This window comes from Malus domestica, chromosome 08 (genome assembly GCF_042453785.1).
Source record: "Malus domestica chromosome 08, GDT2T_hap1".
NCBI lineage: Eukaryota > Viridiplantae > Streptophyta > Magnoliopsida > Rosales > Rosaceae > Malus > Malus domestica.
In genome coordinates this window covers 29,246,935-29,261,123 of record NC_091668.1, presented here as the reverse complement: position 1 = coordinate 29,261,123, position 14,189 = coordinate 29,246,935, and the positions used below count along the sequence as shown (strand labels likewise).

Here is a 14,189-nt window from a genome sequence, read left to right as displayed (position 1 = left end):
CTAATTTTTGTTTTTATTTTTACGGTAAATTACAGTTTGAATTCTCAAGTTTTATTAAAATTACAATATCATACGTTATCAGTTAACGTTACGGTATAATACAAAATTGTGATTTAATTATAATGACATACATCTATTAAAAAATCAATTACATAAGTCGTTTGATGACGTGATAAGATAAAAACAAAGTTAAAAAATAATTATTCAAAGTAATTACATTGTTGATGGACAGAATTGTAAAGTTGGTTTTATAGACAAAATAATGGAAATCTTAACAAACGAAACATTTTTTATACGGTTCATTTTTAATGTTAAAAATATTTTTACTATAAAAAGTCATTTATGATACTATTCACTTACAACACATTTTTATTATTTTGGTTAAAACTCAAATCAACCATTTTGATTAGTTTTTCTCAAAATAAATGAGTTATATACAATTTCCAAATTTAAAAGCCTCTAAAAGAAAAAACCAGTTTGCCAAAAAAAAAAAAAAAGCAAAACCCAAGTGTAAGCTCAGTTCTTTGCTCTGTTCGTACCGTGTCTGTATCTGTACGACTGTTTAACTGAATGTTTGCTGGGTTTGCTGGGTTTAGGTGTTTGGAATTGGTGGCTTCTCATCTAGTCTCTTCCCAGCAGCAATAGCCGGTGAATTGTTTTCATTTATGGAAATATAATATATATGTATATGTATGCATGTATGTATGTATAAAACCTGCTGAAGATGAATTAGGCGCCGTTTGGTTGCAGAAGAATGATGATATTAGTAGCCGCTTTCGGTTTCTTAGTGTTTGGTTGATTTCTTCAGTAGTTTTCGTTTTTGATAGATTGAGCTAAATAAGAGGACAAAAGAAACAATGTAGAGAGTAGCATCACATTTAGAAAGGAGATTTAATTGAGATTAGGAGTCACTGTGGAATGGGCCCCCGTTTAGTAATGGGCAACCCGGTATCAAGCTTGACGACGTTTCTTGCACGAGTACAAGATTCAGTGAAGATGGATCGAGGCTTATAGTGATAAAATATGATTCAGTGATTAGCATATATGATTGTACCAGCTATGGAGAGATCAGGACAAGAATGTCACCGTATGGAGGACAGACACTGGTGATCCCGTTTATCAATATATCAACACCAAAAGAACATGACAGAAGCTACATGGTGCGGTGCTCATTGTTTTACACTGTCTAATAATTCATGTTATGGAATTAGGCATATATCCCTACTCAGATATGAGTGTGGATTTGTTCCTTCAGAAGGATTTTTTGTTTGTTGCCGAGAAATTTCCGAGCTCGTCATAGAACATCTGCAAGTAGGAGATGGAAAAAAGGTGATATTTACGACATGTTCTGTTCTACCAAATCGGTTACAATACGAAGGGATATGCAGTTGTTGCAAAAGAACATTCATTTTTGTCTCTTGTTCGTATGATTGATTACTTGTATTGACCGAATCTGCAAAGAATTTCCAATATTGGAATATGTTTTGCCATCTCCCTAGTAGAATATAACTAACAACTTCTTTAACTTATCCCCATATTCATTGTTGAAAAGATCAAACGGCCGCTGCCACATTCGCGAAGCTAACGCTTATCTAATTTGGTTGACAAAATAGGGTAAAGTGGGACAGAATAAAATGAAATATACGACTTTGAATTAAAATAATGATATTAACCAGCTTACAGAAACAAAAGAATGAAATCAAAGTATCCTTTGCTTTGAAGACACATGAGGAACGAAAAGAAAGTAATACAAACATGGCTTGATTGTGCCAACAAAATAACAAAAATAATTAATTAGTCGAAATATCAAAGAATCTGGGTCATTTCGTTAGTTGACTGCAGAACAAATGCGGCGGATTTCACCATTTGCGGCAGATTTTACACCGATGTTACTCATTTTCACCATCGACTTTCCGAACTCGATGTTGAAATTCAATGCTTGTAAGCCTCTCACGCCCAAAAATCGTTGGACAAAACTTTTAGTCGTGGCATCGGTCCACAACTTCTGATCCGACTCAAGTATTCCGCGACCATTCTTCAAATTTGTAAAGAAAGTTGCATCGAATCTATTTGCGCTGCCCGTGTCTAAATCAACACGCCTGGCCACGTCACCATTTTCAGGGCAAATTGATCGCAGTTGAGCAAGGAATTTAGGGTTGATGGTTTCGTCAGCGCCATTTGTGCTCGTGTTGAAGTTATACAGCCTGTATCTGAAGAACTGGCAAGCTGAAGTGCCAATGGTGTGTGCACCAACGAGCGTGACAAGATCTTGAGTGTTGAGACCCAAATCTTGGAACTTGGCCTTTTGTACATCAATGGAATCTCTAAAGCCAGGCAAATTACTAGTCTCGGTGGCCAAGGAAACTCGTCCATCTTTTCTTCCAGTAGGCACATTCCAAGTGAATCCTTTGGTCTGCAATAAGTAAAATTATGTACGTTAGAGGAGAGTATGAATATATAGTTGTTTTTACAGATATACCAACTCAAAATTGACAAGCACAAGAGCAACAATCAAATAAATAATTAATACTTACGAGAACCACGGAATCACGGGCAGCGAGGGCGAGAATATCTGCACAAGAAACAACTCCGGGGCATGCAGCTTCGAGCTTGGTCTTTGCATCGTCAATGACTTCCCAACCTCTTAAACCAAGGTTAGGCCCGGCGGTTTTCTCAGTGTTAGGGCCGTCAAGAAGGATAGAAGCATCACAACCTTGGACGAAGCAGTCATGGAAGTGCATCCTTAACAAGCCAGGAGCAACGGAAGGGTTGGAGTTGAAATGAGTTTGAATTGTTTGTTTGACAATAGACTCAGCTGCCGGACATGTACGCGAATAGAATCCAACGCGCGTAAGTTGGCCCTGGCCTTGCACCATCACCAAGGTGGTAGCCAAACCAACAAGTAGCTGTAGAAAGTACATTAAGGAGCTCATCTTGTGGTAGATTTTGGTGCTTAAGGATGCGTGTGTGTGTGTGTGTATATATTGCAAGCTAGATGCAGCTTATAGCTTTGGTTTTGCGAGTAGCTAGCTAGCACGAAGATGATAACAAAGAGTTTTTGGCTCTGTGAATATTGTAATCTGCTGGTTATGTTTAGGAGTGAATGAAAGCCTCAAGTATTTATAGGAGGTGGTCAAATAATTAAACGCGTAGAAATTGGATGAATTATATTATATATGCATGTATCTTATATATGTGAGGGTAAACAAAGTCGGCCTACAACTTGCTCGCGCTTGGAAGTAATAAGTTTTGGTTTACTCTTTCCTCACTTCTAACGCCCACCCGTGGATGCATGGTGGGTGTTGTTCCCTCTTGACGCAGCCAAATATAATAAGAAGGATCCAATGAAATGTTTTCGCTAACACGCCCTAGAATTCACTAGGAAAAGAGAGAAAAAACTTATGTTTATTGAATAATAGTCGAAAAAATTACAAATCTAAGAACAAAATGACCTATTTATGTTGTTCTTAACCATAGAAACTCTAGGTATCTAAATAGGAAAGGGAATGAACAAATAATAAAATATAAAAACATCCTACGATATTAAATTCAGAATTTAATATTGTAAACGACCTAATTCGTCCAAATTCTATCTGAACTTATTGTGTAATAAGTCGTTTGGTAAATCTCATCGTTTTCTTTGAATCCATATATTATATGGGTCTAAAACAGACATGTAAAACTAAAGTTGCGTCAATCCGGACAATATGAAAGTCCAAAACATCCACTTTCGGGATATAATAACAATAAATAACTTATTAACATGTAAATTACCAATTATCTAATTACTTTTTTTGATTACTTATTACTTTATTCTTTTAATTTTATTACATATAAAACAACCTAATTTCTGTTCTACATCACTTTTTTATTGTTTTTTGTTCAAACAAGGAACCACAGTTCCGCTTCTGAAATTTCTACGCCTACTTTGTCAACCATATATAAATATATACACTATTTTCTAATTGGTGGGTTACTTTACCGCGTATCTTTGTCTAATTGCCAACCGTCGTCGTTTTCAGCCAATCATTTCTTTAATCGCTGCCATGAAATGCTAGAAACAACATTGCATAGAAAGGGTCATCAGCACTCTGCATGGAGAGAGGAAAATGATTACCAAGGATTTGGTGGACACATGCTATGGTGCCAACCAAGTCAGATTAAAATATAATACAATTGAAATGACTCATTTACCATATATGGAATTTTCTTTTGAAACAAATAAACTTTATTAAAACTGACTTAAGAACATATATAGAGAAGACATGTCAAGTGTAACCAAGAGGTCGCACAAGCAAAAAGAAAAACCCACAACTTTGCAATTACAAACTTATTAAGGATACGAGACAAATCCAACCAATTAACACTCATGATGACTAAACATGCAAGTTGTAGAACTATAGTAAAAGCATCACGTGGAAATGATCGCTCCACCCTTTGATCATACAATCATCAGTAAAGAAGCACTTTGTGAGTTACCTCCAAGGCTCCAACAAACGCTAAGCTTTCTTTTCATATGCACAAAAGCTTATCGCATCCATTACCTCTAAACAATAGCTGCCATTCAAATTTCGAGTTTGCGTACTAACTACAAGGCTCTCATTGACAGAGCAAAAAAGATACATGCACAACTTAACTTTGTTAATTTAAGCAATTTCTCTTTCTCTTCACTAAAGCACTTAAGCAGTTTCTCTTTCTCTTCACCACTTGCATATTGTGATATAATTATCTACATACGTAAAGTCCTTAATACACAAGGCAAAGAAAGAACTTAAAGTGAGTCATTTCCACTTAATGACACAATCTTTTGGTTAGAAGTCAAATTAAGTGCAATCTCCATCACTCAAATCCCGTCTACTAGCGATAACTAGTAGTAGCACACTCGCAATCACCAAATTATTGTTCAAGGAAACTCCCCACCCAATAAGATCCTCTCCGGATCCTTTTGGTGAGGATCATGGGGGATCCGTTAATCGTGTTCATTCATTGTACATCGTACGGTCAGTTTTTGTCAAGTACTATTTGTGTTTAATTTAAAATAAAACTATTTAAAATAATATATGACCGTACGATGTACGATAAACGGACACGATTTACGAATCTTCGAAATCCTCACCAAAAGGATCCGGATTCATTCCCCACCTACACGCAAGGCCCATGACAAATTTAGAAGCAAACAACTACTAATTTGTATCTTATTATATTTCACTAGTATATTTCTGCCTATATATAATGTGAGTAACTCTATTGTTGTAGTAACATTCTAGTATTCTAGTTTTTTTCGAAACATCAAAATTATATGATGTTAATTACTGGGCCTCATTCTTAGGTGAACATCTCTTAAGTATTTCTTCAGTTCTAATGGTTTCTCTAGTTTGTTATTTTTTTCAGGAAAATGCAGGGGCCATGGCCCACCCCCGTCCCTTGTATGCTTCGCCCCTGATTTTCTGGATTAAATTCGTCACTGAAAGTCTATAAAATTATCCGTGAAAATGTATGCGAGGATAAAGAATGTCGGCCAAAAAAAAATGGGTCAACCAGAAGAGGAAAGATCAACTCTCTATCTATAGACTTTTCTTAGCAGTTGGCAGTACGTACTAAGTTTTGGTTTTACTCTTTCCTCGCTTGTAACGCTCGTACCCGTGAATGCATGTGTAGTTTCCTTTTCTTGTTTAATTTTGGTCAAACATGGAACCCTTCCACTTCTGAATTTTCTACTCCTACTTTGTCAACCATGTGTGTGTGTATATTTATTTACTGTTGTTTGTTGGTGTATTTTACCGTTTATCTTTGGCTTTTTCTCAGACGTAGACGTTTTCAGCCAATTCTTTCTTTAATCGCGGTCAAAATATACTAGAATCTGAAAGTGTCTTATATAAAATTAAAGGAAAACTAATGAAAAGGGCTTGAAAACTTTGAGTTTTAATGATAAGGACAAAATAAAGGATAAAGTGAATAGTATCAGGATTGACTTTTTAGTGTAAAAATGTGGTTTTTCGTTAAAGTGAACAGTATCGGGTGCTTTTCGTTAAAGTTCCCTAAAATTAATTGGTAACATGAATAGTAGTTCAATTACTTACAAATATATGTAATATCTATTCTCTTATTAATATGGGATTTATTCTCAATACGAAACTTCAGGATTGCTCTCGTGTAGAATTCTCAAACTTAGTTGACTGTGGATTTGAATTATTACCTGTATGTTTTGTGGTTCACGGAGAAAATTGGATAGTTTTTTTCCGGAAGAAAGGTCAAAAAATTCTCAAACTTCTGCAAAAGCAAGCACTAGCAACCCGCCTGCACAAAAACCTGCTGCATATCGGCCCCCACATGCTAAGGCTGCTCCTGCTGTTCAGGCTCAGGTATACATGACTTGTATTGGTTTCTATTTTTCTAAGTTGGTTCTATCCAGATCATGGGCGAGTTCATAATACATAAAATATTGACAATCCTGTGTGTAAAGCCTTTTATTAAAGGGAAAATTAGAATGCCCTACATATTTTCTATAGTTGTTAGATTAAACATTCATCTCTTTTAAAGATTTACATATTTTCTATAGTTGTTAGATTAAACATTCATCTCTTTTAAAGATTTGATTAAGGTGCTTCAATCAATTGCCACCTCAATAATTTTTTATTTATTTAATTTCCATGTCATTAATTTAAATGCATTTATATAGAGGCATAAGGTAGCTTAGCAACTAATTGCCTATAATATAGGAATTTAATTTCCTCAATCCCCTTCTGCGCATTAAATGATATTTTTTTAATAAAAAAAATAATTAACTAATTCCTCATTTCCTTATTATCAGTATTTAAAAAAAATACTCTTTCTATTAAAATTGTATCAATAAAAAGTCTTCAATACATTTTTTTTTATGTATAGATATATAAAAAATATACTTAAAACTTATGGTACATTTGAGAACAAAAGTATCGACTTTTGGTACGTTTAGATTTCAAATGTACCGAGAAACCAAATGTACCAAAAATTCAAATGTACCAAAAAACCAAATGTACCCATTGCTATGTAACCTTTTTGGTACGTTTAGATTTCAAATATACAAAGAAACCAAATGTACCAAAATTTCAAATGTACCATAAAACCAAATATGCTCATTGTCAGGTAATCATGTTGGTATGTTTAGATTCCTATTGTACCAAAAGACCAAATGAACAAAAAATCTCAAATGTACCACAAAACCAAATGTCTCTATCAGATAACCCTTTTGGTACATTTACATTCCAAATGTACCAAGAAATACAAAAAATCAAATCCACTATAAAACTAAATGTGTCCATATTATAGGTAACTAGATGTAGCTATATAATCAAACAAATCTTTACTATGTGTTGGGTCTTCTAAATAATAAAATTTAACAATTTTTTTTATAAATATTCTACTATATTCACACAAAAAAAGTAAATATTATAACAAACAATAAAAAAATGCATAGAGATGGATAATAAATGCATAAATATAGGGATAATAGGAAAATAAAAAAAAAAACGAAATGCCCAGGAGATGGATAATAAATGCATAAATATAGGGAGTGTATGTTTAGTCTAAAAAATTAAAAAACGAGGCGCCTATATCAAAATGCCCCTTTATTAAATTTTGTCGTAATGAACTTACGTAATTTTCTTGTTTCCTCTTTCCTTAATGAAGGATTTTCATATTATTATGAAATGCTTGTTCATGCAAATTTAATGAAGGACATTGAGCAAGAATGCATTGCGAAATAAGAAGAAAATGGAGAAGAAAAAGGCTGGTGAGGCAACCAGCGGCGCTTGATAGAAAGGCAGGATATCTGACCGAGCGATTCCTATTACGCGTCCAGCAGGATCAGTTTACAGGAAGTGGAGTTCTAGGCTTGAGGGGTGGATTTTATAGTTACCATTCTTCCTTACTCGGATAATCGGATCTGAATTTGTTCCTTCAGGGGGGTTTTTTGTTTGTTGCCGAGAAATTTCCGAGCTCGTCATAGAACATCCGCAAGTATGAGCATATGAAGTAGTATGCAGTTGTTACAAAAGAACATTCATTTTTGTCTGTTGTTCATATGAGTGATTAGTTGTATTGACTGAATCTGCAAAGAATTTCCAATATTGGAATATGTTTTGCCACTTCCTGAGTAGAATATAACTTGCAATTTCTTTCACTTATTCCCATATTCATTGTTCAATAGATCAAAGAACCTCTGCCACATTCGCGAAGGTAACGCTTCCCTAATCTCATTGACTGAATAGGGTAAAGTGGGGCCACAAAAGAAGGGTATATGAGGTAAAAGGGAATTGGATCCTCTCTTGAGCACAAGGAGTGGATCCTCCTAACCAACACACATGGATCGTTGGATAAAAATACAATGGTTACAAATAGGGGGTTCCTTTACAGTTATCATAATTATAGTCGTTGGATGAAAATTCAACGGCCCACATGTGTTGGTCAGGAGGATCCGCTCCTTGTGCTCAGGAGAAGATCCAGTTCCGAGGTAAAGTGCGACAGATTAAGTGAAGAGTACAAGAGGCATAATTAGAAATAAGTACCCTTAATTATCGATCTCTTCTTTATATTTTTCAATTTAGAGAAATCACCTTTTGGTTTGAGAATGACCCATTTCCAAGCACACATGGGTCTTACTAACATAGTTGAAAAGACTGAATTGCTTATGTCACTGTAGTACAATTAATGGCTCTTTTTAACTTATTTAACGAAATAAAGTAAGAAGGGACGTTGGAAAATAGTATAAGTGTTAAAGTGACACAATATAGTGTAGGAATAAAGTGGGACAAGGAGGAAAAGTACATTGTAAAGGGGATCAATATAAAGTGTTAGGGTTACAGTAAGATTTGGTGAAAAGTACTAGGTGTCACAACTGAAAATAGGTCTACTTTGAATTATATGACTTTCAATTAAAAGAACAATATTAAACAGCTTACAGAAACCAAAGAATGAGATCAAAGTATCTTTCTCATTGAAGACACATGAGAAACGAAAACAAAGTAATACAACATGGCTTGATTGTGCCAACAAAATAATAAATCAAATTAATTAAGTAGAAAAATCTGGCGAATTTCGTTAGTTGACTGCAGAACAAATGGGGCGGATTTCACCATTTGTGGCAGATTTTACACCGATGTTACTCATTTTCACCATCGACTTTCCGAACTCGACGTTAAAATTCAATGCTTGCAAGCCTCTCACGCCCAAAAATCGTTGGACAAAACTTTTAGTGGTGGCGTCGGTCCATAACTTCTGATCCGACTCAAGTATTCCGCGACCATTCTTCAAATTTGTGAAGAAATTTGCATCAAATCTACTTGCGCTGCCCGTGTCTAAATCAACACGCCTGGCCGTGTCACCATTTTCAGGGCAAATTGATCGTAATTGGGCAAGGAATAAATTGGTTGTTTCATCAGCGCCATTTCCGGTGGTGGTGAAGTTGTACATGTTAGAATATGAGCATGAGTATGAATTCGTGGATTAAGTTATTTGTTTCAAGTTTGGATAGGAAGTCTTATTGAGAATGGATTTGTAATCCATGTTATGCTGAAACACTATGTTGGTTGTCTATAAGGATTCTAATAGGGGAATCCTTATGGGATTTGGCGAGGATGATATTGTGTATATATAGTGGCCTCTGCTCTCACAGTTTATACGCTCAATCATTGAACTAAGACCTATTATTAGTTAGAGCAAACTGATTACTGGAGAGAGGAGAAGGTGCACTGTTTGTTTGTTGCATAATATGGAATGGCTGCTTCTTCAAGTTCGACTGCAGGTAAGCTTCTTCTCTGTGCTACAGGCTTATGAATAGGATTTGTATTTTGATCACTGTGATTCATAATTACATGTTTTGGTATATGTTTATTCTAACATGTGGTATCAGAGCCTGGATTACATGTTTATGAATTCAGTCTTGAAATCGATTGGTTCGTAAGTTATTGAAAATAAAATAAAATAAAATAAAAACCCTTATTTTGCAAACATGAGAAATCGAACTCGGATTCTGAGGTTTGCAACTATACAGATAACAACAAAACGGGTTTTTAAAATATTACCATTTAAATTTTCCAAAAGACCTTTTCCGTTGGAATTCCTGCAAAACTAAAGGTTGGGGTTCTCTCCCCAGTTTGGGGTTTTTGGATTACACAAAGCATTCATCTAGTTTTGTTCTGGGTTTTTCTCCCATGAATCTCTAAACTAGTATTTTCAAGTTGGATGATTATCTCCGTTGCGCTATTTCAAATTGAAACTCATTTGCAGGAGGTATGTTTGATGATTTATGTTGATTTATCAGTATTGGCATACCTATTTTGATGCACAGTTTGAATCGAGGTTTTCTGTTTGAGTTTTGAAATACCGATATCGAAATTAAAGAAAAATCCAAACTAATTAAAACTGCCAGTTAGGAATTCTTAAGCAATGGATGACAAATTACATATAAGGCTATAATTTTTCAATATCTTGCAAAGTCATGATCTTCTGATTCTGATGATCGTTTTATTTTGATATTACATCATTATGCATGAGACATCTATTGGTTGTCTATTGTTGCATATTTCTCCACTGAATCTACAGGAGGTATGTTCGAAAATTTTAGATTACCTTACTAAATATATGTATGCACAAATTAAAATCTGGGTTTTTCCTTTAAGCGCTAAAAGCTTATGTTTTCAAATTCTAAATCACTTCCACTGTTCCATTGGTGAATTTGAAATCAGTGATTAAAAGGTATGATTGCTTTTAATTTTTTCAATGCCTGTGTATGTTTTAGCGCATATGAATCTGTTTGGCTTCTGCATAATATGTGAATCTGGTTTGAATCTGGTATGATAACAATTTATATTATGCTGCATGTGGGAATCTATAAATGTAGGACATCAGTTTGAATTAATATGCTGTAGTAAGAAACAGATAAAGATATCAGCTTTGAATACAAATTTTGCATTATGATTAAACCTTGATAACTTTTGAAACTGTTTGTCATATAAATTTTGTATGAGACACCATTAATTTTCCGGTGCCTGAGGATACATGATTTCTGCAGCGTGTTGACTAAGTTCTTGTTATATCATTTATTCTATTTATGCTTATCAACAAATCGTTGTTAAGACTATATATATGAGTTTGTGATCATGGTCATGATGTGCAAAAGGATGCAGAAATGGAATCAGGAACTAATAAGTTCACACTTGTGATTTCATAACGACTGCAGGATCTGCTATATCATTAAGGACTATGAACTTAGCCAATATTTCCATTCTCACTAGGGGAAGCAACTACAAGAAGTGGAGACGAGAGATTGGACTGTTGTTGACACTTAATGATTTTGATGTTGCATTGGATACTCCCAAACCAATTTTGACTGATCAATGTACACGGGCTGAGAAAGCAGATGCAGAGAGATGGGTCAGAGCCAACAAAGTGGCACTTTCTATCCTTGAAAGTGCCATGACCGATACTGTTCGAGGTGGAATAAAGAAGCATGAATTGGCAGTTGACTATTTGAATGCAATTGAGAAAAAGTTCAAGGAGTCTCAAAAGGTAGAAATTAGTCAATACATGGCAATGCTCACCACATACAAGATTGAAGGTACTGGTTCTATAAGAGATCACATCATGAAAATGATCGATGCTGCTAAAAAGTTGAATACATTGGATGTCAATATTGGTGAAAAGCAACTGGTATTCATGATCCTCCAGGCTCTCCCTAGCAAGTACTCTCAGCTGAAGGTGTCTTATAACACACAAGACAAGAGTTGGGATATAGATGAGCTTATCACACAATGTGTTCAAGAGGAGACTCGGCAACATCAAGAAAGAGGCAAGGATGTTGAGATTGTGAATTTTGTGCAAGGAGGAAAGGGGAAGAAATTCAACAATGCTGGAAATAATTCAAGTAAGAATTTCAAGTGCTCAAAACCTTCTGATAAGATTGGTACTTTTGCTAACAATCTTAAACCAAAAATTAAAAATGTTGCCAAGCTTAAGTGTTTTTTCTGCAAAACTCGAGGTCATCTAAGAAAGGATTGTGAACTGTTTAAGGATTACCTGATAGCTAATGGCAAAGAGATAGTTAATGTCTGTGAAGAGTCTTTTGATCAGTGGGAGTAGTTTGTTATTTTGTTTTACAAAGAGCAATTGCTGCATTAAGGACAATTGCAAAATAAAGTTTAAGAAGTGCTGCTACTGTGAAGTTCGAAGAGCTGGTGTGGCAGTAATGTTCTTCTCTAAAGTTAAATTTAAAGTTTTAGCTAGTATAGTTGTTAGCTAGTTTATTATCTTCAGAGTATTAATCTTAGTGATTAATTGATCTGATAGGTAGGACTTGATTTAGTTTGATGCTTTGAGAATCTTTGTGATTGTACCCGAGCAATTGTTTTGAAACTTGATTCAGTTTGATGCTTTGAGAATCTTTGTGATTGTACTCGAGCAATTGTTTTGAATTTAAGTTATGATATTCATCGTATTGGAATAAATTTGCAGTTGATAGTTTTCTATCTGTGTTGACCTTAATTGGTTTTGAAAAATATTGGGAGTAGACAATTTTAAGGTCTGCTTGTATCAGTTTGGTCATAATGTTATAAGTGCAAATTGAACATATGTCATTTGAAGTTAGCATTTACATAATGGTTGTAATTGACAGCTTTTGGTCCTGTGTTTTGAAATGCACGGGTAGATTGTTTATGATGAAACTCAAAAGACTTAGTGATCACCCTATTATAAACTTGATAGAATTGATTTACTTTTCATACTTGCTCAAGTGGGAGAATGTTAGAATATGAGCATGAGTATGAATTCGTGGATTAAGTTATTTGTTTCAAGTTTGGATAGGAAGTCATATTGAGAATGGATTTGTAATCCATGTTATGCTGAAATACTATGTTGGTTGTCTATAAGGATTCTAATAGGGGAATCCTTATGGGATTTGGCAAGGATTATATTGTGTATATATAGTGGCCTCTGCTCTCACAGTTTATACGCTCAATCATTGAACTAAGACCTATTATTAGTTAAAGCAAACTGATTACTGGAGAGAGGAGAAGGTGCACTGTTTGTTTGTTGCAGAATCTGGAATGGCTGCTTCTTCAAGTTCGACTGCAGGTAAGTTTCTTCTCTGTGCTACAGGCTTATGAATAGGATTTGTATTTTGATCACTGTGATTCATAATTACATGTTTTGGTATATGTTTTTTCTAACAGTACAGTCTGTACCTGAAGAACAGGCAAGCTGAGGTGCCAATGGTGTGTGCACCAACTAGCGTGACAAGATCTTGAGTGTTGAGACCCAAATCTTGGAACTTGCGCTTTTGTACATCAATGGAATCTCTAAAGCCAGGCAAATTACTAGTCTCGGTGGCCAGCGAAACTCGTCCATCTTTTCTTCCAGTAGGCACATTCCAAGTGAATCCTTTGGTCTGCAATAAGCAAAATTATGTACATTAGAGGAGAGTAGGCACATTACCGATATATCAACTCAAAATTAACAAGCACAAGAGAAACAATCAAATAAATAATGAATACTTACGAGAACCACGGAATCACGGGCAGCGAGGGCGAGAATATCTGCACAAGAAACAACTCCGGGGCATGCAGCTTCGAGCTTGGTCTTTGCATCATCAATGACTTCCCAACCTCTTAAACCGAGGTTAGGCCCAGCGGTTTTCTCAGTATTAGGGCCGTCAAGAAGGACAGAAGCATCACAATCTTGGACAAAGCAGTCATGGAAGTGCATCCTTAACAAGCCAGGTGCAACGGAAGGGTTGGAGTTGAAATGAGTTTGAACTGTTTGTTTGACAATAGACTCAGCTGCTGGACATGTACGCGAATAGAATCCAAGGCGCGCAAGTTGGCCCTGGCCTTGCACCATCACCAAGGTGGTAGCCAAACCAACTAGTATCTGTAGAAAGTACATTAATAACATTCTGGAGGAGCTCATCTTGTGGTAGATTTTGGTGCTTAAAGGATGCGTATATTTATATGCAAGCTAGACGCAGCTTATAGCTTTGGTTTTGCAAGTAGCTAGCTAGCACGAAGATGATATCTGCTGTGAAACAAAGTTCTTTTAGCTCTGTGAGTATTGTAATCGGCTGGCTGTGTTTAAGAGTGAAAGAAGCCTCAAGTATTTAGAGGAGGTGGTCAAATAATTAAACGCGTAGAAGTTGAATGAATTATATTATTATATGC

The 14,189-nt window shown here is 35.4% G+C and overlaps 3 protein-coding genes across 4 annotated transcripts; 1 reads left to right on the top strand and 2 right to left on the bottom strand.

The window, feature by feature from the left end:
• Positions 1 to 1,632: 1,632 nt before the first annotated feature.
• Positions 1,633 to 3,078, bottom strand: LOC114822934 (peroxidase N1-like). The gene is made up of 2 exons (XM_070826731.1): positions 2,535 to 3,078; positions 1,633 to 2,413 (listed from the first exon to the last, which is right to left on the bottom strand). Exons 1-2 carry the CDS (start codon positions 2,931 to 2,933, stop codon positions 1,829 to 1,831), a joined length of 984 nt encoding a protein of 327 aa, XP_070682832.1. The 5' UTR covers positions 2,934 to 3,078; the 3' UTR covers positions 1,633 to 1,828.
• Positions 3,079 to 9,078: 6,000 nt separating this feature from the next.
• LOC114826379 (peroxidase N1-like) lies at positions 9,079 to 14,175 on the bottom strand. 2 transcript variants are annotated; one of them, XM_070826095.1, is made up of 3 exons: positions 13,531 to 14,175; positions 13,209 to 13,420; positions 9,079 to 9,442 (listed from the first exon to the last, which is right to left on the bottom strand). In XM_070826095.1, exons 1-3 carry the CDS (start codon positions 13,939 to 13,941, stop codon positions 9,079 to 9,081), a joined length of 987 nt encoding a protein of 328 aa, XP_070682196.1. In that variant the 5' UTR covers positions 13,942 to 14,175. The 2 variants fall into 2 exon arrangements, with proteins under 2 accessions (XP_070682196.1, XP_070682195.1); XM_070826094.1 differs by having other exon boundaries at positions 9,079 to 9,449; positions 13,210 to 13,420.
• On the top strand, positions 10,096 to 12,472 carry LOC114823786 (uncharacterized). Its single transcript, XM_070826097.1, has 2 exons — positions 10,096 to 10,269; positions 11,219 to 12,472. Exon 2 carries the CDS (start codon positions 11,242 to 11,244, stop codon positions 12,115 to 12,117), a length of 876 nt encoding a protein of 291 aa, XP_070682198.1. The 5' UTR covers positions 10,096 to 10,269; positions 11,219 to 11,241; the 3' UTR covers positions 12,118 to 12,472.
• Positions 14,176 to 14,189: the final 14 nt, after the last annotated feature.

Bases quoted from the DNA above. Each gene is read 5' to 3' on its own strand.
- LOC114822934 (XM_070826731.1), bottom strand. From the start codon at position 2,933: ATGAGCTCCTTAATGTACTTTCTACAGCTACTTGTTGGTTTGGCTACC. The intron at 2,414-2,534 runs GTAAGTATTAAT...TACTTATTGCAG, and splicing joins CCCGTGATTCCGTGGTTCTC to ACCAAAGGATTCACTTGGAA.
- LOC114823786 (XM_070826097.1), top strand. From the start codon at position 11,242: ATGAACTTAGCCAATATTTCCATTCTCACTAGGGGAAGCAACTACAAG.
- LOC114826379 (XM_070826094.1), bottom strand. From the start codon at position 13,941: ATGAGCTCCTCCAGAATGTTATTAATGTACTTTCTACAGATACTAGTT. The intron at 13,421-13,530 runs GTAAGTATTCAT...TGCTTATTGCAG, and splicing joins CCCGTGATTCCGTGGTTCTC to ACCAAAGGATTCACTTGGAA. The intron at 9,450-13,209 runs TGTACTGTTAGA...CATATTCTAACA, and splicing joins CCTGTTCTTCAGGTACAGAC to TGTACAACTTCACCACCACC.